The sequence below is a fragment of the Lycorma delicatula genome, chromosome 2, assembly GCF_047948215.1.
Source record: "Lycorma delicatula isolate Av1 chromosome 2, ASM4794821v1, whole genome shotgun sequence".
Classification (NCBI taxonomy): Eukaryota; Metazoa; Arthropoda; class Insecta; order Hemiptera; family Fulgoridae; genus Lycorma; species Lycorma delicatula.
The window spans coordinates 157,613,616-157,638,646 of record NC_134456.1 but is presented as its reverse complement, the minus strand read 5'-3'; the positions used below and the strand labels follow the sequence as shown (position 1 = coordinate 157,638,646).

The 25,031-nt window shown below is 29.7% G+C and overlaps 1 protein-coding gene across 2 annotated transcripts in view; it reads left to right on the top strand.

The window, feature by feature from the left end:
• LOC142319343 (uncharacterized) overlaps positions 1-18,146 on the top strand; it is a 130,929-nt gene extending 112,783 nt beyond the window's left edge. Inside the window, exons 14-17 of one of the 2 annotated variants that reach the window (XM_075356540.1) lie at positions 4,042-4,161; positions 6,178-6,297; positions 11,871-11,981; positions 17,560-18,146. In XM_075356540.1, coding sequence (XP_075212655.1) covers positions 4,042-4,161; positions 6,178-6,297; positions 11,871-11,981; positions 17,560-17,804 — 596 coding nt within the window. In that variant the 3' untranslated portion in view covers positions 17,805-18,146. The remainder of the gene's footprint in view (positions 1-4,041; positions 4,162-6,177; positions 6,298-11,870; positions 11,982-17,559) is intronic. The other variant, XM_075356541.1, reaches the window with a different exon arrangement.
• Positions 18,147-25,031: the final 6,885 nt, after the last annotated feature.

Sequence of the window (25,031 nt, the reverse complement as noted above, 5' to 3'; positions counted from 1 at the left end):
AAAGGTAGGTTAACAAATCGCGCTGCTAGGTAGCAGTACTTGATCGTCCTTGGTAGCATATAAAAAGTTGTTAATGTACTTGAAATAATAAAATTTAAAAGAAAATATACTGCAGCTTGTTTTAATAGTAAATGCCCTTATGCAAATGAAAGTACTGAAGTTGAAACAATTTTTTACTTTCCACCACTTCATTAAAAACATATAAAAGTATTAGTTTACAAGAGATTATAGCTGCTAGTAAAACACGAACAGTAGGAAAGTGTTGCAAATGTAACAAATATTTGTTACATAGGTCGATTGGTAAAGTTTTTGTTTTACAATTAGTATTATTTTTAGTAAGTTTATGTGCAATATGATTGAACCGTTTATGTAATGTTTCGTTGAATCCGTGAAGGCTATTGGAAGAAGACAGAATGAATGAAGTGCGGAGCTGGCTTATATAGTGTGTTTGGAGCCAAGTTTACCATCCAGACGCTGTGTGAGCACCCAGAGCATTGTACTGATAGGAGCCAGGTGCATCTGAAAGGAGCTGTGTGAACTGACCAAAATACCTTTCAATTTTAAAGTCCTTCTTAAATAAATTTTTTATAACATGCAATGAAACTGAGTTTGAACAATTAGAGCTATTTGAACTAATTGATGGAGAAATAAAAAAAAGTTCATTTAATCTTTTATATATATAAAAATCTGTTCTGGACACCACATGACTTCATTGTACGCCTATTAAGTTACACATACACATTTTTTTTAAATGAAAAGTACATAAAATTTTTATTTCGCTAATAACTTATTATATTTGATCATATTTATTTTTTTTATTTTTATTATTGAAGTATTATATACGTATTATCATAAACGATTTTTTACAATCAGAGGTTAATAATAATTATTATTATTATTAATAAATTTATTGATTTATTAATAATAAATATTTAAATTAAAAAAAAAAAAAAGTTAAAAAAGGAAATCTGATTTGAATCGATGTACCTTCCTTCCCTTTCTAAAATTCAAATATTTCAATAATTAAAATTTCATTTGGCTATAACTGGAACCAATGAAAATATGTGCCACTTCTGATGTATCATTGAAAAGCTCTCAATGAAGGCTTATTACTGCAGTTAAGAAAAAGTCCAAAATCCAATTTATTTTGGATTTATAATAATAATATAAATTAAGTGAAAGGTTAATTTCAATTTATAATATAATAAAGTGAAAAGTTAAATTTTGTGAATTCTGTAATGTTTACTTTTGTAATATTTTATCAAATTTTCAATTATGTTAATTTAATCTGTATATACTCAAATCTAGCAATAGTGAAGCATTGTCGGGTCTGGAAGTATATATATATGAAAATGAATGTTTGTTTGTTCATATTTATTCCTATACCACATCCGATTGTGATGAAACTTTGGTGAGTTGTTGTGCATACACCAGTGAAGATTTCTGAATTATTTTGGACCTACTGGGTGGTACTGGGGTCAAGATATTTCAGAAATTTGTATTTATGGACCGATTTGGCTCATATTCAGAATATATATTAATGAAAACAAATATTTTTGCGAAAAATGGAAAAAGAGAAGAAGGGGAAAAGGCAAGATGAGAAAAGGTTAAATTTTGTGAAGTTCTGTAATGTTCAGTCTTTTAATGTTTTAACAAACTTTCATTTGTGTTCATTTAATCTAAATATATACTCAAATATAGCAATGGCAAAGCATTGCTGGGTCAGCTAGTAATAATATAAAAAGTGTGTCCACAGATACAATAAAAATCGAGGATTACATTTACAAAGTAATAAGTGCAATATTACTTTATCATGGTCTTCAATTTGTGAAGGTTGTTAGTAGTTTTATTAAAAAAGGAAAAATATATTATGAAGTGAATGATATAACTATAATAAAAAAATGGCAGAGAAATTCAAAAAATGTATATTTGTTTCTTCTAGAAAGGCAATAAATTTTAATAATAAATCCATAAGATAACAGTCAGTAATTCTTAAAATAAAATAAAAGAATAATCTAACAAAATGCAGTGATATCCAAAAAAATTACAATGAAATTGTAAACCGTACGGTAAGTCTCGCACATAACATAAAAAATGTTTAAGCGTTCCATATAATAGCAAAAAATAGAAAAATGTGTTACAAAACTCTTACCAGCCCGATTTCATTTATTAAACAATGAATAATCATTAGAATTGTACTATTTCTGTAAATGTGATATGCATTACATATCACATTTTTTTATCATAACCCATTCAGAAGTCAAAGAAACTATGCTAAATTGTATTTTTATATATATAAAAAACATGGAAGTTAATAACAATGTAAGACTAGGTAAATAAAATACCAATACAAATGTTGCTAAAAAAAAAATCATACATTCAATGAAAAAACCTAATTTCTATCACATTGAAAAGTTAAAAACTTGAAATAATGTAGAATACTTAAAATAAAAACAATACAAGTCATAGTGAAATATAAGATGAAAATTACTTTCAAATCAAATATGTAATTGAAGAAAAGATGTTGAATCACTAATGTTGTTCACTAATAAGTCAACCTGCAGTATAAACGTTAATAAATGGTACATTTGTGACAGAAAATTTAAAATTGTCAAATTTAACCAAAATTGTGGTAATGACTTTATACTACCCCTGCTAATTATAAGAGTTTGTTCAAATTTTTCTATTTTTTCCTTATTACATTGAACGCTTAAACATTTTTTATTATCTATTATTGTTTATCTATTATCATGTTTATATATTTAACATGATTTTTTTTTAAACAAAATTCTAAATTAGTAACAGATTTTGATAATAGAAATGTAGTTTATCACTTTTTTTGATATCAGTTTCATTTTGTTATCTGCAACCCTTTCCGTACGGTTTACAATTTCATTGTAATTTTTTTGGATCACATTTAGCTAAATCAACTAGCTAAATCATTTTAATTAAATAGCAAAGAGAGTTAATCAAGAACTTTTAATAAAGCAATAAAAAAAAAATTACCGTATTTATAAAATAAAATAAAAATTGAAAATCATAAATATAATTCATTACACTACTTCATTAATTGTTTTGTTTATTTTTATATTTATTTTTTTCTTTCTTCAATATATCTGTCAATGATGATTGTTTAGGAATCAAAATGCAAATCTAGTTACTTTTATTTTTTATACAATTTTTGAGCTCTGTTATTTTATTGCAACAAAAATTTTAATTTATTTGCAAAATTTGACACTGATGTTTGGTTATTGTACAACAAACTGAAAGGAAACTGACTTCTGAGTCACACCACAGAGAGTTCCTACCATCAGATAAGATATTATGAATAATACTTAGGAAATAATTCTCAGAATAGAGACTCTAGAAGGGTCAGATCTTCACCTGGAGAAACAATAATGGGACTAAGGGTAAGGAAAGAAGTAAGTGTGACTCATGGCTGTTGTTTTACAATCATATCCAGATCCCTAACTGTGTTAACACCAGTCTGTTATTGTTAATAAATTCTAACTACACATTTTCATCAATTTTTTTATCAAAATAATTAATACTTTTGCATCAAAAGTTTTTATCACTTTTTTTAGGTTAAACACAGGACAATTCATTCTTTGATGATCACCCAAACAGCAAGGTCAGAAGAGCTTCTTGTGCTTTTTTTTATTCAAGAGGATCGTGATGGTACAGATCAGAACTATAAAAAACTGAAATTGATTATTATACTTTCTCATAACTAAAACAAAAAGCAGTTTTTGACAGAAAACAACATGGTAGTTATTCCCCACCCTCTGTACTCTCCATCATTCCTCTCTCTAAGATGGTCTTCCCCAGATTAAAATTGATGAAATAAAATTATAAATGACATCCATGATTGGATTTTATCAAAGCTGCAGGCAGTACTGTATGGCTTTTGGGAGAAGGACTTTATTTTATTTTAGACAAATTCAGGAGGAATTGGTATAATAATATATATAGCAGTTGAATTTTTAAAAATTAAATATTGGTCATTTTTAAAAAGTGTTAATTGTTTCTGGTTTTTTACAGAGTTTGTCAAAGCTGAGAGTAAAAGTAAATGTGTACCTAAGACACAGATGTCTGCTGTAATTGTGAAATCAGAGATGTCTTTTACAGCTGTAATCTGGGACCTGAGACCAAGTGTTACAGGTAGAACTATTAATTTATTAGTTTCTGATTTTTACCTCACATTTTTTATGGTATAAATAGTTTAAAAAAACAATAAATATAACCTGTACATGTATTTACATTTAACATCCTTACTAAAAGTTTTAAATACTCTATTAAGTTATTCCCAGATTCACAGTTGATTGGATATATCCACCAGATTTTATCTCTTTAGAACATTATATAATCTCTATTCTTCTTGTTAAAATTGCAAATAAGAAATTTTTTTAACATTTATAGAAAATGTGGAAAAAGTGTGATGTACTTATCTCCTCTGTCTTTATTGTTCAGTTATGAAACAACATATCTTTAAGACTGGTTTGTAGTGTGTTATTAAAAATAAAAGACAAAAATGAAAAAGCTTATTTATTTTTTATATAACTCACTTGTAATCAACTGTGAACCTATTGGATCACAGTTTCAGATTGTGTGTATTTGTACCATCTTCTTAAACACTGGTTAATTGAAGTACAGGATGGCGCAGAGAAACTGAAAATTTTGAATTTGATGTTGGCTATCCTGTAGGTATACCATAACTGGGAGAAAGACGTTAAACTGTAGAGCAGTAATGGACATTTAGCTGTCATGAAGCTATGGAATGGTGTAGAGCATGCCGCTGTAATAAGGGTGTTTTACCAACATGTGACTGTGACAGCTGCACAAAGAGAGTTTTGGTGATTCTACGAGATCCTGCCCCGCGGTCTAGTTCCTTCTTCACACGCAATCAAAATTTGGGTTTGCAACTTTGAAAAGATTGGTTCGGCTTTGAAAAAAACAGCATCCATTACACAGTGCTGAACTTGCGGTATGGAGTGTAGTTGCTTGTCGTGGGGTGATAGGCCTTTACTTGTTTATAGATGAAGGGGGCTCTGCTGTCATTGTAACATCTCAATGTAATGTCGACATGCTAGTGACATTTTTTTGCTCCTAGACTCCATTCCCTTCCAAATCTTGGCCTTTGGCAAACCTGATTTCAATAGGACGGAGCCACCTCACCCATTGTCTGACAGTCTATGGAATCAGTGAGATGATTATTTAGGGGATCACACAATTTCAAAGACTACTGACACTGCTTGGCCTCCCCAGTCTCCAGACCTTTCAGTCTGTGACTTCTTTTTATAAACACATCTGAAGAGCATTGTGTACCAGACTAGACCAAGAAACCTGGCTCAAAACACAGATTCAAGAGGAAATGACAACATCCCAGATAACACATTACACCGCACTATGCAAAATTTTCTTTTCAAAATTCAAAATTTTTAATTGACTTACTGAATTGTGTATAAAATGTACAGTACTTAAGTGAAGTCATTTTTAAAAAGTAATGTATATTGAAATTTCTTCTCTTGTAGGACATATTTTCAACATCAAGTAAAGGTTAGTAACTTTACTTCATTTTTTCTAATTACTTAACTTTTTTATTTATCTGCACCACTTTGTATCTCTTCCACCATTATGCAAAAATATATTAAAAAACTGGTATAATTAGAGACTCAAGATTTTTCTGAATGAGGAATTGCAGTTTAGTTAACAATTATACAATTTGTAAAAGAGTTGAAAAAATCTAAAACACTGTTATAGTGTGAAAATTGAAATTTTAATTTTAAAAAATGAAAATAAGAATAATTCAATTAAATGACAGAGATATATAATGACATACCTAACTAACAAAGTAGTTGCGATTTTGACATCAAAGTATTGCAAGTTACCAAAATGCTACATCACAAAACTGAAGAATACTTATCAATACCAGTTTAGGAGAATACTTATATTTTTTGTAGTCTTATTAATTTTATAAGTCAGAAATGTGTAAAAATCTTTCCCATCACATACTATATACACCAAATTCAGAAATTTTATATAATTATCAAACTATTTTATATCAAAATGTTTGATATTATCATGTATAAGTATTGTTCTTACTACTTTTAGTTTTCTTCTTTTTTTCTTTTTTTATTTTAAGAAAATCTGATAATTTATTTTTTTTTCATTTTTTAGATAATTCTTTAGATATCATTAGTGGATTTTGTAAAGAATCCTGTGAAAATTTTTTCATACATTCTGCATTAAAGTTCAATGAAGATTTAAAACCAATTTGTCCTGGTTGTTACAAAAAAGGTATTGCTAAGTTTATTAATGTTATAATTTATCTATTTTGGTGTATTTATGTTTTTGTGTATTAAGTGTGTGTGCATGCATATATGCTTTATTTATATAAAACCTTTATTTATCCACATATTACATTACAATAAAAATATTGCATGCTAAGTGTTTCTTACAACTAAAGCTTAGTACATAAAATAATAGCGTAATGCAATATATAATGGTTAGAAAAATGTTTATTTTTATTTACCTTTAGGCTGGAAATAATATATTCAAATTTTAATTATTAAGGTATTGGTAGTCCTTTATCTTTGACATAATGAGGGGTTTAGTGTAAAAAAAAACTTTGAATTCTATAAATTAAAATTTTTTTTTAATAAAGATGCTTAGAAACCCAGAGTACATGAGGATCAATTTGAGTACAGGACTCAAATTGCTGTACCATAAAGTTTTTAACTGGTGTAAGAAACAGGACACTTAGAGGAAAAAATGCATTAAATTTTGATTACAGGGAGATGGAGAGTCCTGTAGACATATTGTTTTGTTTTATTTCTAAGATAAACCATATTTTGAAAAGATTAACTCAAATATCATAATATTTAGATTGCTGTTAATTGAAAGGGCCAGAGGCTAGAGGCCTTTCACAGACAAGCAGGTGGAACTCTTGAATAACATTTCTTTCTTTAATATTTACTAAAGATGGATCATGTTGAAAAATAACAGTTCAAATATCAGAGTATTTTAATTGAGAAGGATAGAAAACATGAAACATGTTTATTTTTTCTGAAGGTGAATACATTTTAAAAAGAAGATTTCGCTATTCATAAGATTTTAATTTAGGGAGCTGGAGGCTAGAAGTCCTGGGCCTTTTGGGATCAGGAACCCTGAAATTCTTGACCACTACAAACATTTTTTTTTGTAAGATTGAACTCTAAAAAAAGCAATGCTTCCTGCATCACAATACTTCTATTTTATTTAGTGGGGGGAACAGGCATCTAAGGGCCTATGGGATGACAAAAGTGCCTGTTGGGCACTGTCATGTGTATTCAAATATGTTTTTCCAGTCCTTAATGTGTTGATTAAATACTGTACTATAAATTATTTTTTGAAACTGTAAGTATTTTTTTAATTATTACTACTAGTGAATTATAAATTATATATTTTGGGTTTTTTTGCAACTGTCATGAATTTGTCACAGTATTTGGGGACCTATCCCCAAAATCATATTTAACTTATTACTATATTTAGATTTGCTTTTAAGAGTTCGATAATATACCACCTGATAATTAAACAAACTTGTTTTTTAATTGTCATCACTTCCTACCTGTGTTTTCCTATTTTCCAAACCATGTGCTTAATAAGGTGATAAGCTATTTTTTATACAGTGTAAAAAACATAAACAAACAGAGGTTGTATGTGTGTATGAGAATGTGAAATCGATAGTATTATTATAGAAATTCTCAGATAACTAATATAAAGAGAATACAACTAATATCAAGAGACAGAGAGACATTACTCCTACCAAATACCGCTGTCACGCACACAGCAGTGAACTTGCCATTCTAAAGGAAACATCACTTTAGATGGACTAGTTTACGGTAATGGATCTTTCAGTAGTAATAAAATAGTCGTAAATGTCTGTAGTAATAATAATCGGAGATTACACATGACAGTTTAAAATAATCGTGAGGATATATTCCAGGTAGATGTAAAGAAAACCAGAATTATTGACCCATTAACAAAGGAAACCACTAGTCTTGTATTAGCACACAATAGTATGCTAGATAAAGACAAGTGTATAAAGTTCAGTGCAAATACCTTTGCTGTTGACAAATAAAACTCCCCTAACAGTTTATGAATGAAATTTAGTAGATTGTTTCTTTCACTTTTAGTTTTTCTTTTTTTTTGGAATTTGGAAATCTTCCCCTTGTCTTCATGACCAGGTCTCCTTTTTGACTGGAGGTCGTGCCTTGCACCTGCTTGGACTTTATCTTCTTGACAGTGTTCTAAGCAGTGAGCTGTTGGTTTCTTCCTTTTTGGTGCCTTCCCTTCTGAACATCCAGGAGCTGCCCAAACTGAAGGCTTACACCTTCCCGATTGGCTCTTCCTGCTAAGGAAAGTTCGAAGTTGAACAGAAACAGTAGACTTCTTCTTGCAGTATACTTTTTGGTGGCCTGGTTTGCCACAATTCCAGCACACTGGATGACCCTTGCTGTTTGATGTTACAGCAGGCAATCTTCGGTCTCTCATTGTAGCCATTCTGGTAACTGGCACTATCATGGAAGTCTCAAAGCTGTCCACTGACTCTTCATCGCAGTCGACTCCCATTCTTTGAAGATGAGTGGTAGGACGAGACAGCACACCAGCTGCATCTAGTCGCAGAACCTGAGTAAGGGTGTCATTGACTAACCTCAGAACAAGAAGGACCGACCCCAGAAGAAGGTGCTTCTTGATCTCAGCATCCCATCGATGGAAGTGTGTGCTGCCTCCTCGTGGATGTATTCAGGTGGCAGCCCAACTAATGCCTGTTGACCTGGCTGTTTGATAATGGAGACGAATGTTAGCCTTCTGGACTAGTTACCATAGCTGCCACCTGTAGCTAGCCACCAAGTTGTGCTGTTCGAAGTGACCCTGTAAATACCGCGATGACTTTGTCATAGCCAGCCGTGGATGGTATACCCTAATGAACTTCTGCTGCCTGGCCCTGAAGTATGGTGATCAGGAACGCATTCTTCTCCAATGCCGTCCAACCATTCCCTATTAATGCCGCTTCAAACTGCCACTTGAAGACAAGCCAAGATATACTACTATCGAACTTGGGTGGCTTCCTCACAGCAGGACATCTCACCGATGCACCTGGTCCTTGGTCTTGTGAACTGTTAACACAAGATTCCTTGGTGCTGTGAGCTACTTCCATTATCCATGCGATGTCCTTATGGCTAAAATTTACACTGTTATTTACATTAGTCTCTAAGTTATTATTAACTAATTCTTCAACTTTATCTACCCTATTCTCTAACTTATTAAAGTCTGTCTTAATTACAACTATATTAGACTTAGCACTTCCTTAATCTTTTCTAAATTCTGTACTAAAACTACTGTATTTATGTTGAATATTAGACATATAATTACACATTTCCTCTGTTAGTTTATTCATATTTTCGTTTGTGTTGCTAAACTGCTTTTTCATATTTTCTATCATAATCTTTCCCATTATACTATTCATATTTTCATTCATTTTATTAATATTGTCATTTAGTTTACTAGCATTTTCATTATTCTTATTCATATCTTCCCTTATCTGAGTTAACAAGGCCATAATGACCTCCTCAGTTACATTCATCTTAGCATTAATAAATTAGTATTATAAGCACAAAACCAAGATGATAGACAAACTTTGTCAATAACATAACAATGCTAGCTACTACTGCTATTAACAATTTAACAATACATCAAATATGAAAATACAAAATATAATTAAATAATAAGCCATTAGTACCAACAAAAAAAAAAAAACAATAAAATTTAAACCATATAAACTTTAAACTAAAAGAAACCATAAGCAATTATAAACTACTGTTAAAACCTTATAACACTCAATACCCCACTTCTGACATCAGTGTCACATGTTCGCGGCTCAATCAGGATATTGAGAGATTGACAATTTAGAATGTTTATATAATTACAGTTTATTGGTTTAACATGTTCATAATTACAACAAGATTAATCAATATTAATGACAGTGGTGATAATGATAATAATAATAATAACAATAATAGTAATAATAATAGTAAACAATATTAATATTACATGTCAATAACAAACAAATTAAACAATTAATACATGTCATAAACATAACATAATCAAAACAGTAAACAATCATCATATTACACATCAAATAGTCATAAATGTGAATAGTAATAATAATCAGAGATTACACACAAGACAGAGTGTAAAATAATCGTCAGGATTTATTCCTGGTAGATGAATAGAAAACCAGAATCCGACCCATAAAAAAAATAAACTGCTAGTCTTAACCCTTTTTAACTGCTAGTCTTGTATTAACAAACAATAGTATGCTAGATGAAGACAAGTATATAAAGAAAGTTCAGTGCAAATACCGTTCACAAAGAAAACTACCCTAACAGTTTATGAATGAAATTTAGTAGATTGTTTCTTTCACTTTTAGTTTTACAGTAGCTCACTGATAATATTACGCATTTACTGGAATTACTTGTGGTGCCACCTTAATCGTATTGAAGTTAATTCACTCAGAAGTATTCAAATATCTACTAACCCCCTGACTTGTTAATTTCCACATATCTCTTAAACTAAATAATTTTTCAGCAGCAGCCATGTTGAAAGTGACAACGTCAAAGAAAAGTTACTGAGTAGTTGATGAAACAATTGTGATTTTTTTATAATGATGGAATAGAAAAACTAGTAAAGTGATGTGATCAAGTATTAAGTATAAATGATGATTGTATAGAAAATTAATAAAAGTTTTGTTGTAAAGATAAATATTTTTAATTATCACACTTCAAATTCATTAAAGCTAAATGCTCTTTGTTTTCTTGATAACTCTTGCATGTTTTAAATATTATTTAATAAATTTAATTTAGAACAATCAACTAATTTTTACTGGTATTCACATGGTAAAAGCAGCTGGTGGCTATGACTAACTTCTTTTATTGGTAATGGTATTCATTACTGTTACCTATTTTTACAAATATTCTGTTAAGGTTAATTTGTCAAAATTAACTTGAATTAAAGTATATCTGTGTGCTTTTATTCATTTTCAAAGTTTCGCCATAAATTCATGAATATTTAAATTAGCATATAAGTAATAGCTAATGCTGTAAATGTAGTAACAACAATTTTTGCCAAAAAACGTTTTGGCTCTCAATTTAATGTTTATGTAGAAAAAGATTGCTTCATTTTTTATTTTTATACATTTGTATCTGATACTTTTTTTTTGTGTACAGGCTCTCCTTCTGTCACTAAAATGTTATGTATTTATTGCATTTTTCATCTTGTGTATTTTACTGCCTAGATAACAACATTTTTCAATATTTGGAGTTACTGTTCTTCTGACTTAACATTTAATTCGTGTATTTTTTCCTTTTTGTAACTGAAGATTAATTATGGTATTCAGACTCAGCTTCATCATTGTATTGATAATGTGGATTATTTTTTTTTAATTTGACTCTGATCTTTTTATTATTAATGTTGATTTTATAGCTTTCAAGCGTACTTTTATTTATTATATTTACCAGAAAACCTTTTTTAGCTGATAGTTTTATCAGTAACATATATTAAAAGCCAACATATATAAGCCAAAAGGTTAAAATTGCAATGAGTGTATATCATCTGATACTTAAAAAAAAAATAAAAGAATACAAACATATAGTGTATAGTAGTTATACTTTTCAGAAAGAGAAGATGAGTGACACAATAAAAAAGGTGTTACAAAAAAAAAGAAATCTAAGAAAGGAGATTGTACAGTAAAGTAAAATAGAGGGAGAGAATTAGTTAAGCTGTTTATTAAATTGTGTGTTAATGTTAACATGAAAGTTGTTAAATTTCAGGTAAAGAAGTCTTAGTAAAACTTGAATTCCTGTTTGAGTTACTGCTTATACTACAGACAGGGCACAGCATTACAGCATTAGTTTATGGAGATCATGCAAATAAATTTGTGGGTATGTACTTCATTTTTAAGCAAATTGTGTAATGTTTTTATTCTACAAAACTAAATAACTAAATTGAATTTTCTGTGTATACTTATACTGAAAACCTATATTTTTATTTGTTTTAAATGTTGAGATAATGGTCATAAACTGCTATGGTCACTAACCCTAATAAAATTTGTAGTGTATGAAAAACTGCCATGACTGACCAGGATTCGAACCCAGGAATCTGTTTTTATATGTTTAAATAAATGAGGAATGTATTTTAAAAGACCATACATTTGGCACTATATGTCAGTGACCAATATCAATTTTGAAGCATTGTTCAAGAATCCATTTACCCATTTGTTTAGATAGTGTTCCCTATGTGGAAATGGGTAAGTGGAGCTGAAATTTTTACCATAATATTATTGAGCTTCTTTATCAATTATAGTGCTAACTAAATCAGCAATCTTAGTAACTTTTACCCTTTTAATGCAGTATTTAATTTGGAAGCCATCAAATTCACAATTGTTATGATGGATGATCCACTTTTTGGGGCTACATATAGGTCTTTTTTAATCATTTCTCAGACCATGCCTGATCTCACATTCTCTTTACATTTATGTTCATTTTATATTTAGGTCACCCATATCTCAGGATTGTCATTTATTCTTCATATCTTCTTTGAATCTCTTAGTCAAAGATACTTGTCTTTTTTCTAGTGTCCTTTCAATATGCCATTTTCAATAGTTCCACTATTTTAATTGCACTTTTGCTAATTTCAATAAAACATTTTTATTTCAGCATACTGCTCTAAATTTTAACTATTCATTTTTATAACAAAGTTTTCATTCAGTCTTTTATTGTTTTTCCAATAACAAACTAAAAAAATGCTTCTATTGCTTAAAGTTTATGTTATGATTAGTTAAAAATACTGGTACCTTCATTTTTATGGTAAAAAGTTGACAAATACACACACACACACACACACACACACACACACACACACACACACACATACACACACACACATACACACACACACACACACACACACAAACACACACACACACACACACACAAACACACACACAAACACACACACACACACACACACACATACACATACACATACACACACGTACACGTACACGCACACACACACACACACACATACACACATACACACACACATACACATACACATACACATACACATACACATACACATGCACATACACATACACATACACATACACATACACATACACATACACATACACATACACATACACATACACACATACACACACACACACACATACACACACATACACACACACACACACACACGTACACGTACACGTACACGTACACGTTTTCTCAAATCATAGAATTAATCGCTGCTGTTTCTTTTTCCAATTTTATTTTGCATTATACTTAGATTTTATCACAGCAACCACTGAAAACCTCAACTTCAAACAAATAAGAAATCTTAAATAGAAATAAATTTTCTAAGCTTTATCGCTTAGGAGTGGATATTTATCTTTTACTGACATCCAAAATTGAGTTAATTCCATGCTGCTAAATTTTGTTTTCAACATATTGTCATATAACAGCTCAATCACATTCTCTTCTTCTGCACCAGTAAATTCAAATGGATTAGTCATATCTCCAAAAACTAATTCTCTACTAAAACCATGCAAAACCAGCATTTATTTATATACAAACACAAAGTACCAGAAAATTTGAGAAACTACTAAAACAATCAAGGGACTAGTTTCACATCATTTAATAACCATTTTCAGAGGTTTCTGCAAGCAGTAACTAAGTGGTGTGCACCAGCTCCACTAGATGTTGTATCCTATGATCCTTTGACATTGAATTGAAAATGGAAATAATATTACATTCCTATGAGGAAGTTGTAATTCCCCTGTGTGCCAAGATGCATACTTTGAAAACTAGTAGGTTAAAGGAAATATGTAAGGAGTTTCTTGAAAGTTAAATACTATCAAAAAAGTAGTTCTAAATATGAGTATTAAGACAAAATATATTTTAGTATGTTATTGGGTAGGTTACAGGAATGGGTGAATAAAAGTAACATAATTAGTAAGTGTCAGGATGGATTTAGGAGAGGGTACTCTACGGTCAGTAACATTTTTAATTCGTGTATCATAAAATTAAAAGTGGAAAAGGAGTATATAAAACCGTGTATTGTTTATTTGTAGATTTTAAGGTGACCTTTGATGCAGTTGACTGAAATTATTTAATTAAAAAATTCTGTGAGATAGGTTTATCCTTTAAATTTGTAAACATACTTCATGAAATATATTAACATACTCAGGAGTTTGTATGGTATGCTCATAGCTTAACAAAAGGTTTCTTTAAGCTGAAACTAGGTTCTCTATTGTCATCTTTACTCCTCACCTTATTTCTAATGATATAATTGATTGTTTAGAGGAAGGTATGTATGGATTGATGATTTGAATATCAGAAGGTATTTTATGCGAATGATCGTGGTTCTTGTGACAACTCTGAAAGCATTGCAGAAATTGGTAAACAATTTTAGAAATTACTGCAAAAAAATGGGGGAACAAGGATAAAACAAAAAAATTAGAAGGGCTGGTTGATTAATGGCAAGGAAGAAATTGTTTTGGTTGTGAAAAAATTCAGGTAGTTAATAAATGCAAGTATTTGGGCATTATATTCACTCCACTTTTGTCTTTTAGTATGCATATAAATGAAACAGTGTCAGTCACTGAATTCGGCTTGAATAGTGTGTGGAATAATGTTGTGATCAAAAATAAAATTTTGGTTAAGACTAAGTGTGAGGTATTTAATGCAGAAACAATGGCTAGTTAGTTATGATGTGCAGCTGCGGGGTTATAACTTGTATGACAAATTAGAGGCTTTGCAGAAATTTTTCATTAAGAAAATATTTTTGTTGCCTTAGGCATCTTGAATTATGTAATATATTTGGAAACTGCTAAGAAGCTTTTGTTTTTTATAATATATTTAAATTGCATTATACATATATACTAAGATATTAGAATTAGCCAGTAACTATTTGCCATGTATTTTAGCCATTAAGATAATTGAAAATAGATTAGATTGATATAAGGAATATCTTTGAGTGAAAAGTGTAGGTGTGAATGGATCACTACTGTGGAATGAACAACTTACTATTAGACTCCATGAAAGGGAAATTTGGAGATATATCTGTCTGTTAATGTGCCAGGAGAGCATATCTGTTTGGGAGATAAGAATTATTTAAATGGTAATTAAAATAAAAGTGAAATGTCAATTAAATTGTGGGGTGCTTTGTGGTATTTAGATTTTAGTGTTAGTAGGAAGGGTATGCAACTCTTATGCATACTATGTAATTTAAGGAAAGAAGACATTATGTATTTTATAGGAAGTGCCCAGTATTCTGTGAGATGAGTGGCTAAAGTAGGAGCTACATGTTGGAAGTCCAGCAGGTTATTGAATTATTGAATGGCAGGGAATGGAAGTGATTTATTGCATTTGTTAGAATGAAATGGGAGTATGGAGGAAATTTTATTCAGAAAAATAATACGTAGCAAGTTCATATATATATATGAACTACACAAAGCGCGGTTCAAAACTAAGGACTGATGAGTTGTAAATAGCAATTGGTGACATGAATTGGTTGATACATGCACACTAGCTTTAAGTGGTCTGTTGGCCATGTTGCTGTCACTTCATTGTTATTTGCCTTTGTAAAGCAGCGTGTTAAAATGAGTTTGGTAATAAATCCTGTCAGTTGTGAAGTTCAATCAGCAAATGCTACTGAAATTAACCATCATTTGTGTGGAATGTCACTGCCTTCTGCAGTGAGTAAAGAAAAATAAGGCAATGGTGTCATGAATTTAAGGAAGGCCATTCAAATGTTCATGACAAACAAAGAAGTGGCTGGCTTAGTGTCCAGACTGATAATTTCATTGATCATGTAAATGCAAAGGTATCAGAAAATCATCACATTACGATTAGCAATCTTTCTCTAAAATTTCAAGAAGTCTCAAAGACAACATTGTTGAGAATCATCACTGACACTAACCTATTATAAAATGTGTGCATCGTGGATGCCGAAAATGTTGACAGGTGTGCACAAATATCACAGAATAACATCTTTACATGTTTTTCTCCACCACTTTAACCATGAGGGAAATGAATTTTTTCCCCATATCACTGGTGTCAAAACATAGATTTCATACATCAATGCTGCGATTAAACAACAATCCACGAATTGGCATCATTCCAAGTCACCTAAACCAAAAAAAATTCTAACAAGCTCAGTCTCAAAGGAAAGTCATGGCAACTGTATTCTGGGATCAAAAAGATGTGCTTTTGATTGATTTCATGGAACCTGGAACATCCATCACATCACAACAAGTCTATTGTAAAACACTTTCTAAACTACATCATGCCATTTAAAACTTACGACAGGGAATGCTGAGATCAGGAATTGTTCTTTTTTATGATAACGCATGTCCACACATAGGTGCATGTACAACAGAAACAATTGAAAAATTCAGGTGGGAGATTTTTATTCATCTCCTTATAGTTTTGATCTTGGCCCATTGGATACCATCTCTTCCTTCACCTCAAAAACTGGCTTGCATCTCAATGATTCAAGGAAAGTGAAAAGTTGAAAATCTTGATGCAAAAATGGCTACCATCCCAGGCAGTGTAATTTTATGTAGTGGGTTTGAAGTTTGTTTCATGATATCAAGAGTGTTTGGAACAAAATGGTGGTAATGTAAAAAATAAAGTAAATATGTAAGAATTGGAGACCATTAATAAATTTTTCATTTTTTCAATTGTTATTTTGTTACCAATCAGCCCTTTTGAACCATGCCATGTTATAGATGTTTTGTGTGTGTGTGTGTGTGTGAAAATTGTTTGTATGTGTGTATGATACAGAAAAAATGATTTTGATTTGTTTATTAACTGGCTTACTTATTTTAGTGTAATATATATGTACAGAATATTTCTTTTGTTTTCTTATTTTCTAAAACATGTAAGATATGAATTATATTACTATACTTATTAATGCATACGTTTAGGTTGTTTGATTTTTTTATTATTTTTCAGTTATAATGTTGAGAATAAAGTAAATGAATCATGTGTGTCTTATAAAAAGGAGTAACCTATACATGATAATTTATTCAGATGTGTATTCATTTAATTCCACTACCAGTGTTTATTTTATGGTTAAAATATAATTTATTACTTTTCTGGCATTGTAGCTCTAGAGCTGTGTTGCAAGAAGGAAAGTATGGTATCTGATTTAATGATTTATGGTACCTGATTTAAATATAGAGTACAGATAACGCACGACAGTAGTGTATGTGCTATAAAATTTTGATAATCTTAACTTTTATATTTTGTTTAATTTTGGAAATCTTAACATTATATTAGCTTCCTCAAACTCTTATGTGGATATGAAACTCTTATTGTATATTGAACTATATTATGCTATAAACATTGTATGATCTTCACCCTCACAACAGTTTGTATATTGTATGAAGATTTATGTATGTGCTTATTATTGCAAATAAACTAATTCTTAATTTTGTTTTAACAGGTTGTACATCCAAGGATTATTTAGACAATGAAGATATACGAGTGCAAGTAAAACAAAGACTTCAATATTTTTTGGGGAATGGACATAACTCTTCTATTAGATATACACCACCATTTCCTGTTCATCTCATTCCAATTAGTCTAACTGCACCTGATCAGACAACATTTATAAGATTTTGTCTCATAAATACAGATCTACCTCCCATTAATTATCAGTCACCTCATAGTATGTTTAACATTAAATAAATCAAAACATTGTTACAGCACATTCATAATATATATATATTGCTGAATATATTAAAGTATAGTTGTAGTAGTTTTTAACATAAAAAAATTAATAATAATAATTTGGATTAATTTATTTTAATATAACATATATATACACACACATATTATATATATATATACATTAGATTGTGATTAATAATGTGATTTTAAATAAGTAAATTGCTTGTTTTATTTACATTATTTATTTTTTATTTTATTGTACTTGTTATTTTGTGTATATAATGTGAATATATGATAGTTTTATACTTTCTTAATTTATATGTTATACATGTTTTTAATTAAAGGTAATGTACAATTATTGCTCCTGAAAAAATTTAATAAATCATTTTATTTTGAAATATGTCATAATTTATTTCATAAAATTGGTATTTTTTTTGTCTTCAGTCATTTGACTGGTTTGATGCAGCTCTCCAAGATTCCCTATATAGTGCCAGTCGTTTCATTTTGGTATACCCCCTTTATCCTACATCACTAACAATTTGTTTTACATATTCCAAATGTTGCCTGCCTGCATATTTATTCCCTTCTAACTGTCCCTCCATATGACAGCAACTGTTCCAGGATGCCTTAAGATATGGCCTATAAGTCTGTCTCTTCTTTTAACTATATTTTTTCAAATGCTTCTTTCTTCACCCATTTGCCGCAAAACCTCTTCATTTGTCACTTTATCCACCCATTCTGATTTTTAACATTCTCCTTAAGCACCACATTTCAAAAGTTTTTAATCTTTTCTTCTCAGGTACTCCAATTGTCCAAGTTTCACTTTCATATAAAACTATGCTTCAAACATATACTTGCTAATTGGCAATTTGGCATTTTATATTGCTCCTGCTTCATTCATCTTTAATAGTTGTACTTCCTGAATAACAAAATTCTTCTACCTCCATAATCTTTTCTCCTCCTATTTTTATATTCTGTTGTCCATCTACATTACCTTTACTACATTTCACTACTTTCGTTTTGTTCTTGTTTATTTCCGTGCGGTAGTTCTTGCTAGGACTTCATCCATGCCATTCACTGTTTCTTCTAAATCTTTCTTACTCCAAGCTAGAATTACTATATCATCAGCAAATCATAGCATCTTTATCCTTTCACATTGCGCAGTTATTCCAAATTTAAATTGTTCTTTAACATCATTAACTGCTAGTTCTATGTAAAGATTAATAAGTAACAGGAATAAAGAAAATCCTTGTCGGACTCCCTTTTGTATTAACGGCTTCTTTCTTATGCTCTTTGATTATTACTGTTGCAGTTTGGTTCCTGTAAATGTTAGCAATTGTTCTTCTATCTCTATACTTAAACCATAAATTTTGTTAAATGCTGAACATTTTATTCCAGTCTACATTATTGAATGACTTTTCTGAGTCTACAAATGTTGGTTTGCTTTTCTTTAATCCTCCTTCTCTATTAATCTGCACGCTAAAATTTCTCCCCTTGTCTCTATACTTTTCTTGAAACCAAAGTGGTCTTCTCCTAACACTTCTTCCACTTTTCTTTCAATTCTTCTAATTAAGTAATTCTGTAATTCTACAGGTATTCTGTCTATCCCAGGAGCCTTTCTGCCATTCAAATTTTTTAATGCTCTATTAAATTCAGATCTCAGTATTGAATCTCACTTTTCAACCTCTTTGAATTCTTCTTCTTCCTCTATAACACCAGTTTCTAATTCATTTCCTTCATATAACTCTTCAATATATTCCACCCACCTATCGACTTTTTCTTTCATATTATAAATTGATGTCCAATCTTTATTTAATATATTACTAGATTTTAACTTATGTACCACAAAATTTTTCTTAACTTTTCTGTATATTTCACCACTGATCTTTATTCTTTTTACTTCTGAACACTTTTCTTTAACCCACTCTTCTTTCACTAATTTGCACGTCCTATTTATAGTATTTCTTAATTGTTGATAGTTCCTGTTACCTTCTTCATCACTAGTATTCTTATACTTTCTATGTTCATCCATCAGTTGCAATATATCCCAGAGGACATATTGCAACTGGACTAAGAGAACTGGTAGAAAAGTTGGGTATCAGAATACTCAAGTTTTCTACCAGTTCTCTTTGTTCCCCCTAAGTTTGCTTCTGCTGATTTAAGAATTTCCTTTTTAAATTTTCCCATTCTTCTATATTTTGTACCTTATCGTTTTTACTCAGACCTCTTGCAATGCCCTCCTCAAAAATCTTCTTTACCTCCTCTTCCTCAAGCTTTTCTAAATTCCACCAATTCATTTGACACCTTCTCTTCCGGTTTTTAAACCCCAAACTACATTTCATTATCACTAAATTATGGTCACTATTAATGGCTGTTCCTGGAAATGCTTTACAGTCAGCGAGATGATTTCTAAATTTTTGTTTAACCTTGATGTAATCTATCTGATACCTTGCAGTATCACCTGGCTTTTTCCATGTATATATTCTATTATGATTTTTAAACTGGGTATTGACAATTACTAAATTATACTTTGGGCAAAACTCGTCCTAACAAGATTGTCAATATTAGTGATTTGTAATAAGTCTGTTTCCTCTTGCCCAGTCCTTATTCACCCACAATATTTCCTTCCTTGCTTTTTCCAATGCTTGCATTCCAATATCCAACTATTAAATTTTCATTCCTTTTATGTGTTTAATTGCTTTGTCAACCTCTTCGTATATACACTATACCTCATCATCATGGGCACTTGTAGGCATATAGATGTTAACAATCGTTGTTGGTTTAGGTTTTGATTTTATCCTTATTACAATGATTCTATCTCTAAACTTTTTGAAATACTCTACTCTCTTCCTTATCTTCTTGTTCATTATGAAACCTACTCCTACCTGCCCTTTATTTGATGCTGAATTAATTATTCTAAAATCACTTGACCAAAAGTCCATATTCCAACGTTTGGAATATGTAAAACAAATTGTTAGGGATGTAGGATGTAGAGGGTATACTGAAATGAAACGACTAGCATTAGATAGGGAATCTTGGAGAGCTGCATCAAACCAGTCAAATGACTGAAGACAAAAAAAAAAGACATCATCTACTAAATTTTAATTTTTCTTTTTCAATTGTTTTAATCTTTTATGGAATGCTACCATTATAATTTGTTATCATATGTATAAATCGTGTCTGTTATTTTGTTATGTTCTTTTATAATATCGAAGTCCTACCTGAATCAGGTACAGGTTTTATATTTTTCTTAAAAAGGAGAAATACAAGTAAACTAAAAATTTTGTAAATGAAGATTTTTGGTAAAACTTAAATATTTAGGTGACATTTTTGAGAAGCTGAATGCTCTGAATCTCTCAGGAAGCACAGAAAACAACATGGATTTTTTAAATTTTATAGAGAAAACTTTAGCTTTTATAAGAAAACTAAAGCTAAGGAAAAGAAAAATGAATAGGAATAGAAGCAAGGAATGTTACAACAATTTTTGATCCCCATTGGAGTTGATTTCTTTCAAGGAATGAAATCCATTTTTAAAGAACACTTATCACCTACTTTGAGAAGTATTTTCAAAATGATACGGATAAACTTTCTTGGATTCAAGATCCATTTAATGCCATTCCATCTGAATTTACTGCTGCAGAAGAGATTCTGTTTGAGTTCTCTTGTGACAATGCATTGAAAACAAAATTTAGTAGCATGGAAGTAACTCAATTTTGGATATCAGTAAAAAAAGATGACTATCCACTAGTAACTAGTAAAAGTCAGAGAACTTTGGTTTCATTTGCAACTTCTTATGTTCTTGGCTTCTTTGTTATTTGCAACTGTTATGTTGATTGATTGTTATGTTATTTGTGACATCTTTATCTGGCAGTTGCTATGATAAAATTGAAGTATCACACAAAAATCAATGCAGAGAAGGAAGTGAGGGTGGCTGTGTGCAGTTTAATTTGATGATTTGAGAAGATGAGTGGTGATCAACAGGCTTATCCACCCCACTAATTACTAAAATTAGTTGAATTTGTTCAATTACATTTTTTGTGATCTAAAATCTGTTTTATTTATTTTTACCAAACCCTTATAAAAAATTATTGGCTATTTCACAGTGTACTTGTTAGAATTTGACATAGTGAGTCTAGTGAAAATCTGGATTTAGCAAGAGCACCAAGAATAGAAAAAGTCTGGGGACCATTGAATTACACCCTTAATGGATTACTTACTATAAATTATCAGCTGAAATTGGAGTGCACTTTATAAAAAAAGGCATACTTAAAAAAATACAATTTTATCAATGCAATGAAATAAGTTCACCTAAGAATATATTTGATGAGTATCTCAACATTATACATTACAAAATAAAATAACAGGTTTCTCAATTTAATGCAAAAACAAAATAATCTTAATATTGTATATTTTGAATAATACAATCACCCACCACAATGAGCAAACAAACATCAATTTATAAACTTTTCTAATTCCCAATTTTTAATATTTATCAGATTAATATACGAGTACTATCTTAAAATCTACTTTGATAAAAATAATGACAATATATGAAATCATTTAATGAGTCAAATGAATCAACAAAAAAAGATAGTACCATTATTATTATAATGTGTCTAAACCTTTATAAAAATAAATTTCTGTTTATTGATCAGTTAATATTTTTAATTTTTTATGAAAAAATATATTTTAAGAAAGAAATCCAAATTCAGGAAAAATCTTTCACAAAAAACTTTTTTACAGACACTTTTTAAGATAAAATTGAAAATAAACTTTTTCTACAATCAACACCACACATATGAACTATATCTTAAATCAACTTAAAAAAATGACGCTGGATCAACAAGGATTCCTCAATAATAAAATATTGAATGAACTCTTATGTACATTGACGTACATTTCACAATCAATCCTTGCTGTTGAAATAACCTAAAAACAGCTGTCTTGTCTGTAAAGCCCAACCTACTTCTGCATTCAGTAAGATCTGGAGATCAAATGTAAATTTAACACTTGCTTTTAGGGGAAAATGTTTTAGAATTATGAGATGAATTTGAAAATGTTAAAAAAAACGTTTGGAATTTTCATTTAGAAGAATGAAGTTAGCCCCGATTTGGAATAATTGCAGAAATTTCAAACATGCTAATAGACTATTTTAATGCACTCAAATATCAAAGAAAAGTTCCTTACTTAGAGTTCTTTATAGCTTTTCTGCTTTACAAGATGCCTCCTGATGATGACAAACTTCAAGTGAACAGTATACATCTTTTGTAGAATATGTATTACGAATTTTAGAATCAAAACAATCACCTAGTTTCGATTTTAATAAAAAATGTTATTAAGTATTTTTTAGTAAACAGTTTTTGGAGCAATTTCTTTTTTCCAATTTATATATAATAATAATTATTAAATTTTATTATACGATATAAATGACATAATATGATTTTTCTAATATGATTATGTATTTGAAAGTGAAAAAAGATCTCTGCTAAAGAATTCACAAAAAAAAGAATAAAATGTTTTCATTAAGTTGTATAACAGAATTATTTCCTAAAAAATTAAAAATGTATTTATACATGCATCAGGTTTTTAAAAAAATGCCTGTTTTTCCAAAATATATAATAAATTTTTTTTTTATTTTAATAATTTTTTTTTTTTATTAAATAACAAAATAATATTCTTACTGTTAATAAATAAAGAGTTGCAATTGATTTTCTGTCATCCACAAACAGATGCACAACGAAACCACCCACTGATCAGTAAGTTAGTATTGAGACTTGTCTAATCCAGATCAATTGATTCTAATCATAGTAAATAAGTAAACAAGATTTAATAACCCAAGGAAGCATAAAATTTAATACTCCAAATAGTACAAAGATTTTATAAGCTATACCATTCCTGACAGCTGTCATAATCCTTTTCAGTATTAAGCAATTTATGTACAAATGATTTTTTATGTGTTTTTTTTTTTTGTACAAATTGTAATTATAATCAACTATAGTAATAACTTTCAATTATTATTTTTTTTTTATTTATTTAATATTAAATGAATAATTTAACCCTTAAAGTACTTTGGCTTTAATTATTGCAAGAGTTAAACATCCAATTGTAAATTTTTTTTTTGAATGATTGTGTTGATGAATTTCGAAAAAGGAGTTTTTAAAGGAAAAAACTCAAACTTTTTTTCCTTTAAAACTCCTTTGCAGGATTTTTAAAGGAAAAAGCTCAGAACTATTCAGATGATAAGTTATCATTCTGACACTAACTTGCTGGTAATTCATTAACTGCAACTATACTGATATATTCAATATGTACTCAAATATCAAAACATAATTACCTTTATTTTGTTCACGTCATATTTAATTAGTTATTGCTAATATTAAAACTTTAGGTTACCATAGAATAGAATGGACTGAACAACTTCTACCATGGGGAATAATTGCTATACTTTTCAGCAAACATATAATTGTTAACAAATACATATGACCCTTTTAAAATTTCTTACAGAGATAAAAAAGTAAAAAAGTGTTGCTTATTTAAAAATCATTGATAATGTTAATTTCAAAAGAGAATATCTCTCATTACTTCTTCCTCTACTTCTTTATCTTTCCTTATCCCATTTCATAAAAGGTCAGTTTTCATTTTTAATCCTTCTTCACCATTCCTCTTCATTCTGAGGTTTACATTTCAGCAACCCCTCTCACTAATGTCCTTGTTACCTTATCTCTTCATTTTGTTTTAGATTTTGCTCTCTTTCCTTTCCCCACAACTTCAGACTTCTGAACCTGTTTTTAATAATGCTCTTCATTTCATATGTTCAAACCACTTATTCCACATTCTTCCACCTTTCTGTCTATTGAACCCAGCTTTACAAAATTTATTTGTAAAATAATTAATTTGTATTAAAAAAAAATATATGTAATAATAAAGAGTCAATACATTGTGATTCAAAGATCTTTGTACGCCATTTTTTAACTATATCACTTATAGCTAAGTTATACTAAAATTATTTTGCTAAATTTTTAGTTTCTTCTTTTTAGTTAAATGAATTATTTAAAGTTATTTTAAAATTTGTATATCGGATTAGACACAACTTTATTATGAAAAAAAAAAACTGCTTACTTAAATACAGTTCATATTTAACTGAAAGTAGTTTCATGTGTTTGTTTGTTGGTATAAATAGTGAACAACTTAAAGGTGGAGTGTTATTTCATCTGTCCCTACTCGATGCCCTGTTTCTATTTACAA